This window comes from Gallus gallus, chromosome 1 (genome assembly GCF_016699485.2).
Source record: "Gallus gallus isolate bGalGal1 chromosome 1, bGalGal1.mat.broiler.GRCg7b, whole genome shotgun sequence".
NCBI lineage: Eukaryota > Metazoa > Chordata > Aves > Galliformes > Phasianidae > Gallus > Gallus gallus.
Window position 1 is genome coordinate 13,124,710 of NC_052532.1, and position 21,503 is coordinate 13,146,212.

The window sequence follows — 21,503 nt, forward strand, 5'->3', positions numbered from 1 at the left end:
CAACACTGAAGTATTAGCAGTAGTTTTAAACACATTCTGGTTATTACATTCATTGTTAAAATACCTTTTCAAATAAAGAAATCTTAATGTTTGTTAAATATGAATTACACTAAAAGAACATAAGCTGCTTTTGCTTACATATAGTTTAATTACCTATTCCAGAAGCCTTCCTCAGCATTAACTTAGACTAATTGATCTTTGCCTCTTTGTGCTGTTCTTTGTTGCCATTAAGTTCTTTCAGATTTCTAGCACTTCCTACTGTAGGTTTCTGAAAGGTAACTGTTGAAAACTGAAGCTTACTTGCAGCGTGAGATCTCCTTGACTGGTTTTTATATTAGCTGGCAGACGTCAATGCCTTAAAATCACAGGGAATTTATTGTTTTTATTGATCTTGGTGGAGTATGAACATAAAGCATAAGACACAAAAGTAAACAAATAATCACAAATTATTTATGAGTTACGAAGCAAAACAACAACCATTTTTACTTTTTGTTTTTGGCAACAATAGGCTTTAATTTTGTAAATGAGCATGGCAATTTGATACAGATACGTTTAGCCAAGTATTACAATAGCAAGTAGTTTTGTAGTCTCTCATTCAACTTTAAGATTATAAGGAAGCTATAAGAAAAATTACCACAGCCCTTAAGACTTTTCACTTTAAAAAAAAGTATTTAATTAGCTGAGTCAATGCAAAGACAAGTGCCACTAATAGACTCTTCCATTTCATGTACAGTATTTGACAAGGAAATATTTTAGACGTGTTCAGGCCTAACTTAAAAACATTAACAATGAAAGTGCACAGATACTCTGGTCATCATTAAGCATTACACACGGATGTTGCAATATTGAGGCGCTCTCTCACTCTCTCTCTGTTAAAGGCACATTTCTTTAGATCATTTTAAAATTCAACTTTTGTGGTTCCTCAGTAAATGAAAATGTAGAAGCACACAGTAAAATAATGATTTTACTGTGCTTGTGCTTTAGTAACACAGATGTATTGGGGGATGCCCCATACAACATGTTGTGAAGCTACCGAGGAACAGGACATAATTTGAAAAATCAGTGATTAATGAGTGAGACATAACAAGGAATAATTAATGTCAGCCATTAATTATGAGACTGTGTCCTGTTCTGAAGGTATTATTGCTGTTATAGGCAAGATGGAGAGTTCTAAAAAACAAACAAAAATGTTTATCACTGGTGTAGGTAAGAGTTGAAACTGCAAGTTATATCCAAGCAATATCTCATATATTAACCAGTGTTTGGATCACCTCCCAAAATTTGTAAACAAATTAATAAAATGAATATAATAGAAAAATGAAAACAAAAACAACAGTAAAATGACATTTGTATGAGAACTTTAGTTATGAAACTGACAAACCTGGAATCTAAAAATCCAATTAACTCAATCTACTTTGTAAGTACATCAAATTAACATTTGCAATATTAAATACTCGTTCAAATCAAAGAAGGCTTACAGGGAATTGCTGCTGGTTTACTATTCAGACCCATCGTTTGTACTCAAGTCCTGTGACTCTCCATGGTTTAAGACAAAGAAGTCTTCTTTTTTCAAGCCGTATCTTTCAAGAGCTTCATTCAGTTTAACCGGAGGATCCAAGTAATACTGGAAAAATAACAATACAAGGAAAAAAACATCACTACCACATTTAGCGGACAGGAAAATAAGAAGGAGTATCATCACTCTAAAAGACTGCTTTACATTTTAACTATTGCCTAAAAAAGGAAAGGGAATACATTTGTCAAATTGAACCAAATGTTGCTTCTTTATTTTAAAGAATAAGAATACTGATTTACACTCATCCGGTATCTAGTAAAGCATAACTTATCATCCAAAATTCAATCCTTTTCAATGTAAATAGATCTCTTAGAAGCAGAAACAGTCATTAGTCACTCCTAGCACAGAGAGGAAATGCTAACAGGCAGTAGATGGCGCTTTCTCACGTTAGTAAAAGAAAGTTGTCAGTTTTAATGTTTACAAAATAGTGCCATTTCAGTATACTTAATATAACGTTCAGGGGAACAGTGTTTGTTAGATTTTTAGAAAGGCATCTCAAGGGAGAATAATCCGTTTTTTTTGTGTTTTGAAGTAACTGATCTGTTTTCTAAGCACTAGTGACAGAGCATTAAAAGTATCTCAGATAGAAAATGTTATGAGTCAAGTAAACATAGTTAACAGAATCAGAAGTAAGTTACAAGAAGCAATAGTGCAACTGTTGCAAAGAAAGTTGAAAAACAGCTAGGAGACAAGGTGCCTCCAAGTACCAGTAGACTTCTCGCCTTTCACTTCATTTTTAGTCACTGTTGCAGTATGATCTAGTAACTAATTACTAGAAGGAGCGATACAGAGCAAGGGTGGAAACCAGCAACAATTCAGAATAACTAAGCTTATCCGTGTTTTACCAGTAAAAGAAGCTGATATTTAATCATAAATCAAAAATAGCATTCAATGCATTTAACTAGACTGACACAGTGCATAGAAACTATACTGAAGTAAGGGCACTCAATTCTTACGGCTTCCAAGAGATGTATGCAATAAAATAGTTAACTTGGCAATGAATTTCCCTGTCTACCATGTTCCTCAGCTGTCAGACATCAGGTTTACTATTCACTCTACAGGATATATTCTAGCGATTTAAATCCCTATACAAACACTATTTCTTCAGAAGATATTTGCTGGGTTTTTTTTGTTTGTTTTTTTTTTTTTCTGCCTGAATATTCTCTAAGGACTGCCAGTGCACTATCCTATCTACTTTATTTTCAGTATGGAATGTTCAGAACCAAAGACTCAAAGGTTTCTCAACTGCATTGATTTCTCTTTCCAGATTTCAGATGAAAGGACACAGAGGAGCTGTCATAACTATCAATTTATGACTTAAAGGTTCAGACTTCAGAGAAGAGAAAGTTATTGAAATGCCAGATTACAGACTAACTTTCTTGTCTGCTTCAATCTTTCTCTGCCCCATGATTTCCATTTTAGTGGGTTTTTTTTTTAATTTAACTTTACACTAAATAAAAGGGAGGCAAATAAACTAACTAATAAGGGCATTCAATTGGAGAAATCTATTGCCCATAATATTTACTTTCTCTGAATCAGAAGGAATGTAGTTGTAACTATTTCTGTGTATCTAGTTCCTTCAACAATAAAGGGACTTCAAAGATGCTGCTTAACATAAGATTCCCAACATGCTTCTCTGTCTGACAAAATTTTCCATCAGAAAGAAATTCAACCTTTAAAAAATAATTTTGCTGAAGTTACAAAATGCTAATAGATCTCCAGGTGTTTTGATATCTATACTTTAAAATTAATCTTAGCTATTTAATACATTAGTTATTAATAAGTACATATTGTTTTGATGCACAGTACATCTAGTAACTTTTCACTCATATTACATTTTAATTATACGCTTACAGATACGTGCATTAAATTGCATGAAGGAAATATCATTAATGACTGTGTAGTCAGAAAATCTGAGCTCATATGTAGCGCTTAAATTTACCTCATTTGCTAAAGCAAAGGTTCCCCAGTGAATTGCTACAGACTTCTTCGCTTGAACATCAATATGGATTCTTACTGCTTCTTCAGGATCCACATGTTGATGTTTCATAAACCACCTACCAAAACACAAAATAAGTTTTTTGTGTCACCAGATTTCTTCTTTACCTTCATGGAGTAAGTTGCAAGGAATCTAAAAATATGCATTTGCCCAATCAAAGAGTTAGAGTATATAGGCCTTAAGAATATAGAGAACACTCAAAATCAACAGGCTGGAAAATACCAACATACTCACAAAACAGCAGCTCATGTATTTTTACTCCCCAGAAAGTCATTTTCTTAGCTAGATTTTAATAGCATAAGGACATATTATTGATACCTGGGACCTGGCATTAAGACCACAGATTTAAATTCCACTTAATTTCATGCTAGTAGCACATACCATACAAGTATGTGCTTCAGAAGATAGCCAAAGGGAGTGGTGAGAAAGCAGAGGAGGGGACCTAGGCATTTCTTACAAAACACTATTTATTTATTTATTTACCATGTTGTGATTCCTATCTTCTTTTCCCAGACTGTGCATGCTCTGCTTCCAGCATTATGTGAATGTTATCATCTAAAAAATTTAGGTACCCCACGGTAAGTAGGATACGGATTCCTGAACAAATAGGTCTTTCACACACTGGAAAGGATTCATCTTTGTTTCCAGGTAAGTTGCAAAAGCAGCATAAGGACTTCAGCAAGGGAAAAATGCAGCAACCTGTATGCACCTAAATGACATGGATTGAGCAATGCTATTTAAGAGAAAAAGCCACCAAGTAATTCCAGATTTTGACTCAACATTTTTCATGGAAGTCAGCCAATTCATCCTTGCTATCTTAAGACTGAAGAATAAAACCTCCGATATATGCAAATACACAGGCAAGTGAACTAGATATTTCAGTTCCATCTTCTGGTTGCTGAATGACAAAAACTAAAAAATGGGCAATTTATCTCTTTTGCCTATTTTGACCAAAATGTAAGATTTTCATACCTTGGCTCATAAGCTCCAATGGGGATGGCTGCAAGGTCGAAAGGTCCAAATCTTTTACCGATCTGTTCAAAAGCAACACAGTATCCGGTGTCTCCTGCAAAGAAAAATCTATTCCAAGGTCCCAAGACAGACCAGCTGCCCCACAGAACCTTGTTGTCATCTGTCACAGTCCTTTTGCACCAGTGTTGAGAAGGGGTAAAGACAAAAGTCACCGCATCGTGACCAGGGACACAGTTCTCTTCCCACCAATCCAGTTCAATCACATTCTCACAACCGCATCTCTGCATCCAGTCTAAGAGCCCCAGAGGCACAAACCAGCGCAGCTCACTGCCGAAGCGTTCATTTAAACTTTTTACAGTGTTGTAGTCCAAATGGTCATAGTGGGTGTGGCTGATGACGACAGCATCTATTTTGGGGAGTTGATCAACTGTGCATGGAGGTGGTCGGAAGCGCTTGGGGCCCATCAGCTGCACAGGGGAAGCCCGCTGGCTGAAGATGGGGTCAGTAAGAAATACCAGTTCATCCATTTCCACCAGAACTGAGGCATGTCCCAACCACGTGACTCGCATACCAGTTCCTGTTTTTCCAACGAGTTCCGGGTTTTGAACAAAGTATGGTTTTAACACTGGAAGCTCTTTGTCAAGTTCCTATCAGGAAAAAAGAACAAAGTATGCGTGAGATGTATCAGAATGTACTTGGCTGTGAAACAAAAACTTCATACAAGACACAAATCATTACAGTCAAGACATGTGATTTGTTTATATTTTTAGGCAACTTAAGAACTGCAACACAGATGTCTTTTTAATGATCCTTTTCCCAGCTAGTTTCTCTTAAATTAATCTTTTATTTGGTCACATTTTCACTTCCCCTTCGCAAGAGAAGAGAGTTCAAGAGAGGCTAAGAAACCTACTAATGCTGATACTGACGTCCCAGCACTTCTGGTTCCTAGTTAGATTCTCTCTGTGATGGTTGTTGCCCTCTGTCTCTAGCATTAGATTAACACTATCAGATAGCTTATATAGAGCTAAGCTCCTGCTCCCTTAAAAGCCCAGCTGACGCTGTGACAGTTCAGCAGTCTAGGGTTTCCTTTGCTAAAACAGTCCTGAGAGCTTCAGGGAAGTTACGTTCCCTGCAATATTTTATTGATTTGGAGAGCAGATGTTGGGACGAAGATACTGAAATCTTACTGTAAGTAGTTAAATATTCATGAAATTGCTTTTCTGAGAGCTAATGGACGAGACGCGTCTACTGAAAAAGTTTCACTACTGCCTTCAGGAAAGAGACATAGACTAAGTTACTGTACAGATAACCTTCTCCAAAGCTGAATGATTGGTGCACTACAATCACTTAACTCATACAAGAATGAACAAAGTATGATTATTAGACTGAGAAAAGCCACTGATTCTCTAAGAAAGAAATAGGAACGTTTTCTTCTATGTACACAGAAGCAGCAGAAGTCTCAAGAACAGAAATTAGGTCAACTCATGAAATTAGATGTGGTTAAGTCAATACATCAGTTTGTGTCAAGGAAATTAAACCAGGTATGGAAATGTAATAACTCTCATAACACAATTTACGTCAGTAAATGCATTGTTATGGAAAACATTCTTTTTAGGTACTTGTTTTTAAAGTTGGACTACAAATTACTTTGCGCTGAAGGTGAGAATAGTTTCACTACTTGGCTTTACCTCCAATGAGTAACAGTGAAGTCGTTCTATGTATTGGCTACAGTATTTATATCAACCAATTTTCTGGCTTGTACTAGTAATGCCTGACAGTATTTTTGGTAAGCAAGGAACTGCTTGCATATAAAATTTTTTCACTTTCATTCTGAACAAACCAAGATGAGACTCAGTTACAAGACCCAATTCCTCCTCCCAGGGCCATCTTCAACTTCAACTAGCAGGGAAGGAGACAGGTAGTAAAATTAACCACTTCTCAAACCATAAGAACAAACTAAACAACAAGTTCTATTAGCAGCATGCTTCATATGAAATTCTTAACTTGTGCAATGGGATAATGAACAAAATACATGATCTTATAGAACCTTTATCCTGCTATAACACATTTTGTTCTCTGTCAAACCAACCAGAAACAGCAATATTACAAGATCAGAACTTTGAAATATAGCATCAATTTCAAGTCAGCTACCAGCAGAGGCAGATGCGCTTAATACCATCCTGTCTTCATTGCTAGAATAAGAAAATGTTTCTACCTACAACGTGTCATACTCCCCAGCTCAAGTTCTTCCTTCCTCCCTAATGCAAAGCAAGAAGAAACACATGACTGGCCTCAGTAAGACTAGCTAATTAGCTTAGGATTTTTTGGTGCTTAGTGCATACTGGAATACCACTGGATTTTACAGAAATAAGAGCAATTTATATTGTTGATCCAAAACCTAAATACTTAAAAGACACTTCAATGGCATTGGGAAAAAAAGCAATCAACTTTTACTAAAGCCTGTAATAAATGTACAATAAGTATATTCACTCTGGATAACGCTAGAGGCTTGTTGAGAAAGCATGATTATAATACACAGTTTTTCAACAGTGAAGTACCTGGATTATTACTTTTTAAAAACATATGCAAAGCATTTGGTACAGATAAACTGAAACTGCTCAGTACAGGAGGCACCAAACATGCTTAAAGCTGGAAACTGGAGCAGGAATCACATCTAAGGCTATGTTATCTAGCAGCGTTAAATAAAGTATGGAGCACCTAGTTTGAATTTTAAACAAGCTCAGAAGAGCTTTACAGCTTGATTTAGGTGTGGAACAAACACAGCAGGAACAAGCATCAAAATGGCTGAGGACCCAAAGAGTGCATTTCATGGATCCCTATCTGGGTTTTTATGTTTCTGATGCATTTCACCGAGCTACTAAATAATTAGAGGTATTTACTCCAACAATTTCAGATGCAAAGTAATAAAATTAGTCCAAAATTAATCCCAGCTGGGTCAGAGAGAACATGTGAGCTTTACAACTGGGACAGTGCGGATTTCTTTGTAATCATCCTTTATTGCAGGGATAACCAGTAAATTAAAGAGGAGTGCTGCAGGTCTCCACTGCCATCAAAGCTGTACGTTCTGCATTCAGTAGTACAACTGAGCACTGCCTTCTCTGTGACTGGTAAGGCTTCTCACTTGTGCTGACAAGAGCTGAAGCAATGACTACAGCTACTGCACACGTACAGAACAGGTCAGCAGTCAAAGGCAACTGAAACCAGCCAAATTGTGAGTTGTACATAAACATGACTAAAGCTCAACACACTGAGACAACTGCTGTTAATACAAATAAAGGTACAGATAACATATAGAAGCAGAATACCATTTTTAAAACAGTAAATCACTGGAGGGGACCCCACGACCAAAGTAGGTTTGCTGTGTTTTTTTCTGAAATTGCATTACTGTTACTGTAAAACAATTACAGCCAAGATTAATTCTCCCTTAATTAAGGTCTGTACCACATAACCTTAAATCTCAAATTTTCTCAGGGCCATGTTAGTAAGTAACACAAATTTCCAGTCAGAAACCTGATCAGATAACCTCCTTCACAGGTAATTCACATAAGGTAACAAATGAAAAATGTAAGCTACTTGCAGAACACTGCCTGTGAGATTTATAGCTTATGTCTGCTTTCTAGGATGCTTAAAAGCATTACGAACTTTTGTTGGTTCAAAAATACTTCCCCTAGTCGTGTACCCTTTTGCACAGCTTTTCTGTAGGTCAAGAAAACACATTAGAAAATACGCAAAGAAGTAATCCTGTCAAAATCTTAGCCTAACACCATGAACCTTAACACTGCTGTGGCCACAGAGATAACGAGTGGTTTTCCAATATCCAGTACTCTTCATGGAAATGAAGCATCTCTCAGAGGTGGCTTCTCCAACCTCCGCTTTTTAAAGCCTTCTTTACACACCACATCTGATAGAAGCAACACACATAACGAACAAATAATGACGTTTCCCAGTAAACTGGCACTGTACCTTTAATATTTCAGCATAAATACTTGTTCCTGTTAGTTTTAATGCATGCATTTTTTTTCTCTTGGTTTACTGAAACAAACATAGATTTGCAAACACTTCCATAAGTAAAAGGAACTATTAAGTATATTAAAAAAGAGATATATTTAATGGTAGTCTTAAAAAAAATTGTAATTATATGTGCCACAGCTACTTTGTCCAATATGAATGATGTTTTATTGTATGATTCATAATGCAACGCCCATTAAAATGGAAACAGTATACTTGTTTATGTAGTTTATGATTGAGTCAGGTTATTTTTGTTGTTTCCATACATATAAATTGAACTAACTAAATCAAAGGTTGAGAAACTAATTGAAGGGCAAAAAGTTTAAGGAGCAAAAAGGATTACTCCTCCTATTGAAAAGTATAAAGAAAGCAATCACAAAAATCAGAAGAACAGCACCAACAAGGAATATCCTGAGGTTGTCCAATGGGTTAGTTAAAAATTGTCCTGATCTAGGTGTTACAGTTGACAAAAAAGCAATCTAAATCACAAGCAGAGAACACGCAAGTGCTTACCTGTTTTGAAGATGGCACATTGCTGTTATCTTTTTCCATGAGGCACCATTTCAAAACATTGGGCAAGGTTGGTGACTTCCATGTTGGCCATGGGTTGACAAATCTCCCATCTTTGCCTCTCTTTGATTTTGTTACATCTTCTTCTAGCCTGTAGTCCAGCCTGAAGCTTTTCCTGGAGGCTCTGGAAGTGTCACTGCCCCTGGATCCTCGATCTGAGTTGTGATGTTTCCTCACTGCTTCCTTAGGGTACTGGCTGGATGCAGATGGAGCAGGCTCTTCTGTTTTATCCATATTTTTTTGAGAACTAAAATACATTTTAAATTAATCAATATTTTTCTGGAGTAACATCAACGTTCCAAAGACTGAACATTCTCAAACATTACAAACAAGCCTGTTCTACCCATTTTTTGATCTACTGTATTTTTCTGAACAAAATAAGCTTTTTAAACTGTTGCTATTAGACAAAAGACATCAAAAACATGCTGTGGCAAGTAGACATAAGATCTCTTTGTAGTTCAGGCAGAATTTTACTCCCTGGTATGCACCGGTTGGGATATAAGTGCTATTATCTACCCACTGCAAGAGCTAGGGGGAGGGGTCCTTAATTTACATTAGGGACGAATAGTTAAGTCCCTCCTGACACTTATGACATTTAGTGCCTGATGTAATGTGATCCTTCAAGCAAGTCCAAGAGACACTGGAACTACAGAGCACCTTTGGACTTGCCCACACGGTGACTGTTGTGTAGTAAGAACAGCAGCCTCCTGTAGCATTAATGACACTGCTTCTGACTACAGGATGTGTCAACACACGCACACGCATGCAAAAAAAACAAAACCACAAGAGTTATTTGGTCCTATCTTGTTTGAAACAAAGGTAAACTTCAGTGGAGTAACAGCAAGATTAACTGTTTCAAAGACAAGCTTCATAAAAATTTGACTGAACTGACATTTGAAAGGCCACAGAAGCTTGGAATATCACACATCATGTTTGCAATGCCTGCTTTTAATACCACTGTGAAATGAAGAAAAAAAAAACAGAAGTGAGAAAATAACAGAGAAAAGACTATTTTTCTGAAGCCATACATGTGGGGTATTAGAAAACTTTCACAGTGCCAGTCAGAGGCTCTTACTTCAAACTGCACTGCACGGCTGGAGAGCTTAGGAGTACAGAGTCCCATTGACCTCTGTATGTCCAAGGTGGAGAAAACAAATATTCAGATTTTACTTTAAAAGGAATTCAGTCAAAGTCAAATGCTTCCGCTTCTATACTTCATGTCAACATTTCAGTATCCTGACAGTATTTAAAAAGCAGGTTACTATTTTTAAAAAGTTATCTCCTTTCAAGTACTTACAAATCTATCTGTTAAGAACTAGAAGACAACCAGTAATGGACAGACAGTAGGATATGCTGCCTACACGTTGGAAGTTTTCAAGTTTTAATTAGAAACTGTGAAGTCTGTTCTGGGGAAAATTCTCCAGTACACGTTTTAGACTGTCTAACAGTTTGTTAACTCAGCTATTCAGACTTGAGCAGGTATACCCATACGTGCAGCACTGGTCAGATGTACCAAAGTCACCTCACTCAAAGAAAATTTTCAGAGAACAGAATTAAATACAGCGGATGGTTTCCTTAAAATTTATTCCTTAAGATGTGGTATTTTTTAAGTAGTTGAATAGGCAGGACTCACTGCATCCCTCTTAAGTTCATAATTACAGAAAAAAAAATGGACTGTTACTGCAACATTACAGCTCGGTTTTTGCAAACTGATAAGAAGTGTCATCAAATTAAACTCAAATGCATTTTTGTGATGCTCCAACTTCAAATGCAGAGCTCTTCCCTGCTACTTCAGCAGGGATCAACTGAAAAACAGCAGGTGAGATGTCAATTGTGAATGCATGACAACTGTTCAATCAACATTCAGGAAACATTCCTGATCACATTTCTGTAAAGTAACACTCCTGGTTATAACCACGTTTTAACTAGTTTGCCTTTTATTCTGGTTTCCCTGTAGTTTCAGTGAAACCACTTCACTGTGTGTTTTCTATTTAGCAGTAGTATATCACACCTGCATCACAATATTGGTTGTAACCACTGATACTCCCAAGCTGTCTTCTCTGTTCCATAAAATATCTGTTGAAATCAGCCTTTGTTTCAACAGCCACCCAACTTGCTCTATGCCATTTTAAACAGATCTAAGTGCTAAGGAGCACAAACTGGTAAGTGGAATATATATGAAAACTGTAATGAATACACTAACTATTGCTTTAACTGGGGAGGGTTTTTTGTGCCAGTCCTCAAAGAGCATTTCCAGTGCCCAGTCAACTCATTAATTTAGCGAAGCACACAAGCACAGCATAAGACATCTACTCTTCCATAACACATGGTGAAAACAACCCTAAGTAGTTTAATCAGGTAGGTACTTAATTCCAGGAAATTCTTCTGTTAACATCTTGGAGACTGATTTTTAAATATATATGACTACTGTAATTATTATTCCTATCAGACATCTTATATTAGAGAGCAAAGTGCCTAAGGTTTTATTTTTAAGTTTCTGTTTATCTATTCATTCATCTCTGAAATAGGTGAATTCTGCTTTTGCTTACATTTTTACAAAACCCTTTGATCTTATTCTGAAAGAGTAAGCCTCCAGGGGAAGAAGGGATCAACCATGCTGATTAAACAAAGACAATGCCAAAGCATTTAAGGCACTGCAGGTATATGTCTGCCAAGATATTTTCCACATGATGCACATACATTACTTTCATTAGTATTCCATTGGCAACTGAAGGGAGAAAAGACATCAGTGCTCACAGAATACTTCAAACTCTTCTAGATGCATAAGGACAAATTTACCAACTATTAACTGACAAAGTATTCCTGATGAACCACGGATTCTTTTGAATTTTCAGTCTCACCAGGTCACTTCTGTTCCACTTAAACTGGTAAAATGTTTCCAAGAACTTTTAAGGAATACAGTAGAAGAACTCTGATTCTTCTTATTAAAAACACAATCATTTCTAGAAAGCCAGTATGTTTCAACTATTAGCTTAAAATGAAACTCAACCAGTTATTAATTTAAGGAGACTCTTGCCTTTTTGCAAAAGAAAGCCTCTAACAACAAAGAGATTCTAAAGTTATATTTTAAATACTAAAAACTAAGCAGTCAGGAATGAGCTGATATTTCAGGCAGCTTTTATGAATTCTTCTCCAAGAAAAATAATGGTTTGGCAAATAGCTTCAAAGAATTCAAGCACTGTATCGCCAGCCAAATTATGAGGACAGAGGTACTACAAAAATCAAACTGGATTGGAGCTGTGGGGGAAGAAGGAAGCAGGAGGAAGGGGTTGTGCCCTTGATGAGCATTTGATCATGCAAAGTGCTATGAGAAATCTTTATTTTCCACACTTTTAAGGGAAGAGGAAAGCTCCTACTTAGAAGCACTGAACTGACTTCTTAACATATGGAAATCATCCTTCAGGATGAGGTGACTTACCACAAAAAAGGGTAAAGGGATTGGCACAGTGGTTTAAGACAGGAAGAAACACGACCATTCCACAACTACCTGACCCAGTGGGTGGCAACCATGCCCACCAGAGTGGGCTGGAACTACATGGTATTTAAGGTCCCTTCCAACATAAACCATTCTCTGATTCTGTGCTTCTACGATCTCCACACGTAGGGATGCTACACTGGTTGAGCTTCATTCAGAAAAAGAAACACATCATCACATACAAACTAGTGTACGAGCCCGTGAGTCATGCCAAACCCATGGTGCCAGAAGGTACTCTAGACAGAGGGGAACAACCCTTTTGGATGAATAGGATGAAACATAACATGAATCAAAACGCAAAGCTCACACAACTGGTTTTCCAGCAGCAAACGCTAAGGGGCCCTTGTGAACCCACAAAGCAAAGGAAGTTGTAGATGAGGTGGGATGTGGCAAGGAAAATCCAGGCCTTATATTCTGATAAATAGGCTTATTCCTGGAAAAAAAGCATAAAGCTTTTATGACAGTAGATTTGGTGTCAATAGTTTATTTTAGCATTGCTTGTGTAACTGAAAGCTTGGATAGAAATATTTTGGCTTTTCTTTATTTAGGAAAACCATTAACAGCTTATGTAAACATTTTAATACCTCCTCAAATCTGTTCCAAAAGAAGTTTGAAAGCAGGATACGTTGAAGTTACAAAAGCACTGTCATTAAAACTTTTATTTTAAAATGCTCTCTGTAGAGATTTAAGGGCCACATCATTTTAGCTTGATTAGCAGAAAAGCATCAATGCATAAACTAGTGCACAGGTCTTCACCTCTTCCAGCCAGCCTCCTCTAACAGTCACTGCTCCATACCTGACAAGGTACTACGTGTGCACTGACACGCTAACTGTGAAGACTGCTGAAACAAATTCATCCTTTTCTACACTGAAACATGGTCCTTATTTAACAAATTCATAAGCCAGAAAGGAAAAGAAAGTTACTATGAAACCACGGTTAACTGGAATCCAACAAAACATCATACATACTTTGCAAACATTCCCCAGCTTTTCAAATATCCCTACTAATCTCTGTTTTTGAAGAATCGCGCTTGGTTCATTTCTAACTGCTGTCCTTCTATATAGACCACATCCAGAATTGGGTTGCACTGTGCACTACCTAAAAGGGGCAGTGCATGGTACTCAGCAAACTGAGTTGGTCTGTGCTTTCTTTGTACCACTACAGTCTTATCAAAGTGAGAACTTTCTGTAAGCTGTGTATTGCTACCCAACTCAGAAAATGCTTTTCAATATACATGTTTTATGGTTGCAAAAAGCACGCTTTTTGGCTTGGAACTGAAAAAAGGATTTCAGCTAAGAGGTATTTGCAAACACCAGGCAGCACACCAGCTAAAAAAAAAGCCTTCTGCACACTAAACTATCAAGACACTGCCAGCTAAGTTCTGGCTGTGCTTTTATTTTTCCTTTAAGTCTGAAATTGTCTGCATTAATTAATGAACAGTTTGAGACTGGAAAATTCTGAGTGTCTTTAAACCTTTATTGTTAAGTACTTCAGGCTGTCCAGGCCAGTTGCAATAGCAGTTATTCCAGATTCTCTCGGTCTTAAGATTTCACACACAGAGGCTCTCAAGCTTGCAACTAGCTGATCTCTGAATACTTCTTTTATTTGAGATTTCCAGTAAAAAGTCACAAACAAGAATAAGCACTGTAAAAGTTTTATTCAAATTATTTGATATTTTAAGAGCCAGCTAGAGATTCAGTGGGACATCCTGCTCCCCAGGCTATTTTCAAACCAACCACAATCCTCCCCTGAGCCCACGCTTCTATGGCCTTCTTCCCTTCTTGCATACACAGGTGTAAGCTGCAAGCTGCTCCTTCCCTGCTCCTATAAACCACCTGCAAGTATCCTGACTCCATCCTGACTTTTTGTGATATAACAGAAAGATGAATAACTGAGTTAATAACAAAAGCAGAAATAGCCCTCTAAGAACTAGGATGAATCTAGATGTGAGGACCACCAACACAAAACTTTATTTAGTCATTACTGAGAAAAAAAATTAATTACCAATAAAGCAAGTGTGACGCATCTTACAACAGCTGTATTAAAACAATTACCACCGCCAGCCAACCCACCTCTGCCCTCAGTACTCCTCCAGCTAGCCAAAAAGAAAACAAACACGTGTCCACATGGTGAACCCCCCCCAAGGAGCTGATGCAGCAGAGAGTCACTCCTAACCATCCCACAGAAGCCCTTATTTCCACTCAGATCACTGTGTAAGCACTCAAGGATTTACACCAACAAACTGGCTCGGGCAGGGGAGGGCGCCAAAGCCAACAGGAAGTTATTCACAGCGATTACAGGCGCTATCAGCTACATCCTCCTGTGCCCTCAGATACAAATGCAAACAGGCATTAGTCAGATCCACCAGCAGTACCTGGAGCCAGCTATTTCTCCGTGCTGTGATCAGCTCTGCACTTGCACAAAGTGCATGAAGCTGCCTCCTCCTGGAAGTGGGATAACTCACAGCAACCATCCCTTTGCCATCCAAATGCTCCAGCTGGGGCTAACTGTCCCCGTTCAGGGACAGGGTTTTATAGCCCCTGACATGTTTATGTCCTGTATTTCGCATGACAGAATTTTGCTGCAACATGTGTATTCTGCATAGTTTATGATGCTACATGATAGTAGTTGCCTATAGGAACCATGCATATAAACAGAGATGACAGAGCCAGCCTCCAATGTCTTTACCCATACATGCCTATTAAAGCTAATTATTTCCTTCTCTATCCTCATCTTTTACTGCAGGCTTGAATCTCTGTATCCATGAACAGTATATGGCTACCACGTTTAAAAGCTCAGTCTACCATGAATGTCCAGCTTTTTGGCTTGCCTGAACCACACTGAGTGAAAAGGAATCGTGTTAGACCACATATAAAGCACATAATATAGTTAATGTATGTATTAAAACATACGTACATATATATAGAGACATAGAAAAAAAGAAGGGCAACAAAAACATAAAGCTAGTGGGTTGAACACATATGGGACCACTGTTAAGGTTAAGCATAAGAGCAGTGCTGCTCTGTGCTGTTCCTGGGGAAGGCAGAAGGAAAGCAGGAGTCAATTCTCCCTTCACTGTGAAGAGTTTTACTGTTCTCTCTCTCTCTCTCTCTCTCTCTAAACAACCCATTTCCTATTTCTATTTAATGCATCAGGAAGAACGGGGGATGCACATTCTGGAGCTGTAATTAAAGTTTTCTTGCCTGCTGTGCTACACAGGCCTCCAGCTGACCACACACGGAAGCAAAGTTCATGCAATATGGCTGCAGTGTAGCATGCAAGACAACCACTGGATGGTGACTCAAAACACAGACGATTTTTAAAGTCAACAGAAAAATACCAGAAGACAGCCCATGCACACAGCTGAGCACAGATAACCTTTGGACTCCAGCAGCAAGGATAATCTCCACGGACAGCCCCTCACAGTTGCAAGGAATTCTAATGAAGCTGTTCTAAAAGAGCAAACCCTTCACTGGTACCCATCCAGCCACAGGATCCAGAGCCCAGCTTTGTGTTCTGGCATCAGCTCTGCAAAAGTGCCTGCTGGAGTGGACGAGCTGTTCATTAGCTGGACTCCTGATGTGAATACAATTAATCACAGACACAAACCCTTCCAGCACGAAGCTTACAGTTAGAAGAAATGACCAAGCTTAAAAGTTCAGCATTTACAAACACACTTTAGCCACTCGGATGCATTAACAGACAACACAGCTTGGGTTTAGTATTTTAAGCCATTATGTGATGCTGTGCTGTTAGCACAGGTTTTTCACAACTGCAATGAAGTTTTAAAGGCTTGCACTCTGTCCTAAGGGCAAACTCCCTGCCTAACATCCTACATCAATTAGATATGACTAAAACAAAACACCACCACACTACCACACTTAACAAGACTAAGGCTCTATTTGAACATACTATGGTAGAAAGAAAGGCAGGTAAGAACTGCTCCATAGAAGTGCACAGAAGTCCTGCCAACACCTTCATCCATAGGATCCACATGGCAAAGCAGGACCTGAAGCACTTGTTTCTATTCAGTGCTGGTATTTTTACATCTGCAGCTCCTCAGTTGCTATCTCCGCCTCATTTACAAAGCCTTTTAATTTTCTTTTTTCCTTCTCTCTCCATGCCAGAAAGGAACAAACTGCTATGCAAACTTTCTCTAGGCTCACACTGAAAATAATCCTTTAAAGCCTGCAAAGCCTCAGTTATCCAGGAAGTGCAGCAATGCCTAAGCATTAAACAAGTTTTCATTGCTAAGTCAATAGGCACACATTTTTGTTTATATACATATTTAAGTGCAGGTTCACTTAATTCCCTCTCTTCAGTTCCAAGTCTAAGCACACAGTATCCAATGCGATTTCTATATAATATAAAAATATTTCCCTAAATTCTTTTCTAATCTACTTTCACACTTGGATTTCAACATACGCTCAATTTGTGCTTATCCAAATAACATCCTCCCTCTCTCTCTGTGTACGTACACATTCCCCTCAGCCACATGGATTTGACAAAACTATAACATTTGACCTCAGATGTGTTGAAATCCAAATAAATCATCTTCACATCATTTAATGAATTTAATGAAAAGTTTTTCTTTACTGAAAAGATGTTTTTCTTGAACACAACTGTTCAAAGACCACCTTTCACAAGGGCCAAGCTATGAGGTGATCAGCCCTCCCAAACACGAAAGTTGTGAATGATAAGTAGTAGGGCACTAGATACAGAAGAACACAAACAAGAAGGAAACTGAGAACATCCCAAGGCGTCACCCTTTTTCCCCTATATACAAACAGCCTTTTTCTCTATCCGCACAACCACAGGTGGGGAGGCCTCCCGAAGTGCTCTCAAAGAAACATGAAGTGCTTCGGTTGTTTGTCAATAACAAAAGCATTCATGTTAAGGCCGTTTGTTTGTTTTCCCCCTCTGAAGTGGGCAAGGCACATTTCCAACATAAATGTGAGCCATCTAATTCTCAAGGCACCATTCTAAATACGTGGGAGTTTTGAGGAGACAAAGTGTTTCATTCAAACAAGTCTAAGTAGATGCTCACAAACAACTCATTCTTGCCACAATTCATCATCAGAAATAACTGAACCGCACTGAAAACTTCCTTCAAAAACCAGCCCACAACATGGGAGCCTTCAGCGTAAACAACTGAAATTACTTCCAAACATTATAAGCAATGAAAAATCGACACCTTACAACAAACCTTGCTCAGCTGATAGTTCCACCAGCACCAACTACGCTAACAGGTTGGTGCTGGTGGAAGGAAAAAAATCTCTCAATATACACCCACAGCTTTATTCCTCACCACCTGACCACTCCCTTGCACAACACCACACCAACCCTCATTTCTCACAACAGGGACACCAGAGGACTGCAGCCAAGTGTCCTCATGGTGTCACTTGGTAATACCCAGCTCCCTGCTGAGAGAGAAAGCTCTTTGTCTTTGCAGCTCTCTGAGAGTTATCCATTTCGGTGCAGTTGTAGGCTACCTAAATCCATATTATACCTCCTTTATATAGCTGCCAAAGACTAATGTGTTACACGCAAACAACAAATAACATGATTCAACTCCAAGGTTTTCTAAGAATATTCAAACAGCACAGAAAAATCCCTTTCATTCCAGCCTCCAGCTGCACGTAGAGGCTGGATGACCAAGTGATTTACCACAGCCGTGCTCTGAGCGTGTTAGAACGAGGATCCTGACTACGAGCTCAACACGTACAGCAATCGACTGAAAAACTAAACTGCTATCAGGAACGAATTTACACATGTGACCAAAAGACAAAAATAATTTCACCGTGTGTGTTATACATAAAGGCACTGATTAATATGACAGCATTAGCATTTTCTTCATGACAGACAAAACATTTGCTTTCTCATTTACAGAAAAAAAAAAATGAACTGCAAATTAGCAGTGCTGTTGCAGTCTTGGGCTTACAGAGGTGAAGGAAACAGCTGAGGTAATTCCTCAAATCCACTTAGTCTACATAAGGGAAGACAATAACAATACTGGAATGCTTCCTCTTCAAAAGGCCACAGATCTCTTTCGATTTGAGCCAAGTCAAAGCCCCATTCGCTGCTATTTGCATCGGTTCCACTTCCAACCCTTACTTCTTCCTCTTCACCACACCGCACACAGAGTGGGCTTCCCAGTCCGCCCATTATCTTCTTGTGACAGGGATTCCATTTTCAGAACATCTCAGGCATTCCTCAAGCAATCGCTGCAACGATTCTCAAAGCAGTACGGTTTTTATCTTACTAGTGTTTCTGGTTCGTAGCTATAAAAATAATCAGGCTTCCTACCTCATTAGCTGGTAAAGTAGCTACCGTGAAGAAAAATCCATGGCCATTTCAAAAGCCTTCTATCAGAAAAGTGATGAAACTACTTATTTTCCTGTCCTGACCTTTAATTTTTTATGTTGCTTTCTTTGGTATCATTTGAAAAAGAAAAAGAAAGTGCAAACAGGACTTCAAAAGAGAGGCTGAGAACTTGTTTCAGACTTGCTATTTGCTAAGTGAAAAATAAATCACGATCATCGCTGGAAAAATCTCTTCAGCTGAAGTCTGAGACGGACATAACCGCATGCAGCCAAGATATTCACGGAACACTTTGCCTAAACCCTTACTAGAGATAATTACTGATCGCTGAGATCGTTTGACTGAGCTAATTACGTTAGATTACTCTGTTAATATCTACCACTTCACGTTTGCACCACACAGCGCGGGAGGAACGCCGGCCTCAGACACTCGAACGCGTCTCCCCTTCCACGGGAACAGCCGCCCAAGCGCCAGTTCCACGGAGCGCGTTTGCCGGGAGATTACATAACGCGTCGCTCCAGGAGCGATGCTGCAGCGTTACCTCCCGTCCGCTCACGGGAAGCCCGAGCACGGCTACAGGGGCGGCGGGGATGAAGTAGGACTTCTCCTTCCACGTCACCCTCCTCGGGGAGAACGCGGTCCGCAGCCGCGCGGCGGGACGGGGCAGTGCCCGCAGCCCCCGCCGGGGGGACCCATCCGCAGCCCGGCCCTGCGCCGGCAGGCACCGCAGCGCGCCCGGGAGCGCGGCCAGCGGGAGAGCTGCGGCCCGGGGACCCTCCCCCCGCGCCCAACTTCGCCAAAGCGGCCGCCCGCTCTCGCCCTGCCCCGCTCCCTCCCCGCCCGGCGGCACCCCAGTACCGGACTCTCGGCCGGTGCCGTCCGCGCCCTCCCGGCAGCAGGTGCGCAGCTACGGCCGCTCGGATCCCGGCCGGGCTGTGGAGGCGGCGGGGCGCGCAGGTGCTCCCTCCGCACGGCTCCCAGAGTGCCGGCCCCGCTCGGTCCCGCCCGCAGAGCCCTCCCTGCCCACAGGAAGGCGCGGGGCAGCGGCCCCCACCCCGGCACGCCGCTCACCTCCCGGGCCGCTGCCCCCGAGCAGTCCCGTCCTCTTCTTCCTCCTCCTCCTCCATGGTGCCGCTCCACCCCCTCCGCGGCGGCTCCACGGCTCTCCAGTAGGAGCTGTTGAACGGCTGCGGCTTCCCGCACGCGCAGGACACCGCCGAGGGCAGCGCGCTCAGCTGCAGGCAGCAGCTCCACAGCGCCCTGCCCCGCACCATGCTACAGCGGCCCCGCGTGCGCGGCCGCCCCCATCTGGCCGTGTGAGGCGCTGATAACAAGATGGCGGCGGGGTCAGGCTGCTTAAGCGGGCGGCGTCGGGCTTGGAGCTGGCACAGACGTGTGGTTGGCCCCGATAGTTTGTAAACGTTCCCCGTCTGGGAGCCTGGGTGTGCTCTAATTCACTGGTGCTGTAGCGAAAACTTTCCTAAAGTTGGTTCTGTCAGGAACTGGGAGCAGGGCCACTGCCTACTGCCAAAGTTAAACTGGTGTTCGCTCAATCCTGCACTGCTGAAACAGGGACGTACGGGCCCCCCTCGCACCGAACAGCCCTCACGCCCCTGCATTATCCTCGCTCTTTCCTTTGCCACTAGGAAGTTAAAACTCTTCACACAGTGAGTTAAGTCCACTGCCAAGCCCCTGTGAGAAGTCCTCACCTGGTAGGAAGCGAGGGGTTCTGAGGAACCAGTCCAGAGAAATGAGGAGCTCAGAGAAGTAGAATAGGTACTTTTAAATTCTTTCCATACCTCCTTAAGGATGTAATACGATGGAAGGTAGAGAGCAAAGCTATGCGTGTATGATACTGCATGTAGCAGCAATATGGATTCAGAGGCTATCTGGAGTTCAGGCACGTTTATATGCACCTTATCTGGAAGCTCAGAAATCGATGAGATTGTCGGGAAATCTCACATAGGATCACAGGTGAAGGTCTAAAGACCTTGGGGAAGCACAGATACAGACTAGGTAGAGAATGGCTTGAGAGCCCTGAGGAGTAGGATTTGGGAGTGTCAGTTGATGAAAGACTCAACGTGAACCAGCAATGTGTGCTTGCAACCCAGAAGGCCAACCGTATCCTGGGTTGCAACAAGAGAAGGGTGACCAGCATGTTGAGGGAAGCAGTTCTGCCGCTCTGCTGTGCTCTAAGGAGATACCACCTGCAGTACTGCATCCAGTTCTGGGGCCCCCAACACAAGAAGGACGTGGAGTTGTTGGAGCAGGTCCAGAGGAGGGCCACAAAAATGATCAGAGGGCTGGAGCACCTCCCCTACAAGGATAGGCTGAAAGAGTTGGGGCTTTTCATCCTAGAGAAGAGAAGGCGCCGAGGGGACTGAGGGAAAGGCTAAATGGCCTTCCAGTACCCAAAGACAGTCTACAGAAAAGCTGGGGAGAGACTATTTATAAGGGCTGGTAGTGACAGGACGAGGGGAAATGGCTTTAAACTGGAAGAGGGTAGATTTGGACTAAATATTAGGAAGTAATTCTTTAC

General features: G+C 40.6%; 1 protein-coding gene across 6 annotated transcripts; it reads right to left on the reverse strand.

Moving 5' to 3' along the window:
* Window positions 1-352: 352 nt before the first annotated feature.
* Window positions 353-20,844, reverse strand: NAPEPLD (N-acyl phosphatidylethanolamine phospholipase D). Of its 6 annotated transcripts, none has more exons than XM_040683864.2 (5): window positions 20,764-20,844; window positions 9,090-9,393; window positions 4,548-5,194; window positions 3,519-3,633; window positions 353-1,624 (listed from the first exon to the last, which is right to left on the reverse strand). In XM_040683864.2, the coding sequence occupies exons 1-5, from the start codon at window positions 20,823-20,825 to the stop codon at window positions 1,499-1,501; spliced, it is 1,254 nt and encodes a 417-aa protein (XP_040539798.1). In that variant the 5' UTR covers window positions 20,826-20,844; the 3' UTR covers window positions 353-1,498. The 6 variants fall into 6 exon arrangements, with proteins under 6 accessions (XP_040539798.1, XP_040540003.1, XP_015131215.1 ...); XM_040684069.2 differs by having other exon boundaries at window positions 20,674-20,844; XM_015275729.4 differs by lacking the exon at window positions 20,764-20,844 and adding an exon at window positions 19,823-20,030.
* Window positions 20,845-21,503: the final 659 nt, after the last annotated feature.

Excerpts from the sequence above, each read along its gene's own strand:
- NAPEPLD (NM_001030730.2), bottom strand. The coding sequence starts at position 20,238 with ATGGTGCGGGGCAGGGCGCTGTGGAGCTGCTGCCTGCAGCTGAGCGCG. Across the intron at positions 3,634-4,547 it reads ATTGGAGCTTATGAGCCAAG|GTGGTTTATGAAACATCAAC; the intron begins GTATGAAAATCT and ends GTGTTTTGGTAG. Across the intron at positions 1,625-3,518 it reads CCTTTGCTTTAGCAAATGAG|TATTACTTGGATCCTCCGGT; the intron begins GTAAATTTAAGC and ends TTATTTTTCCAG.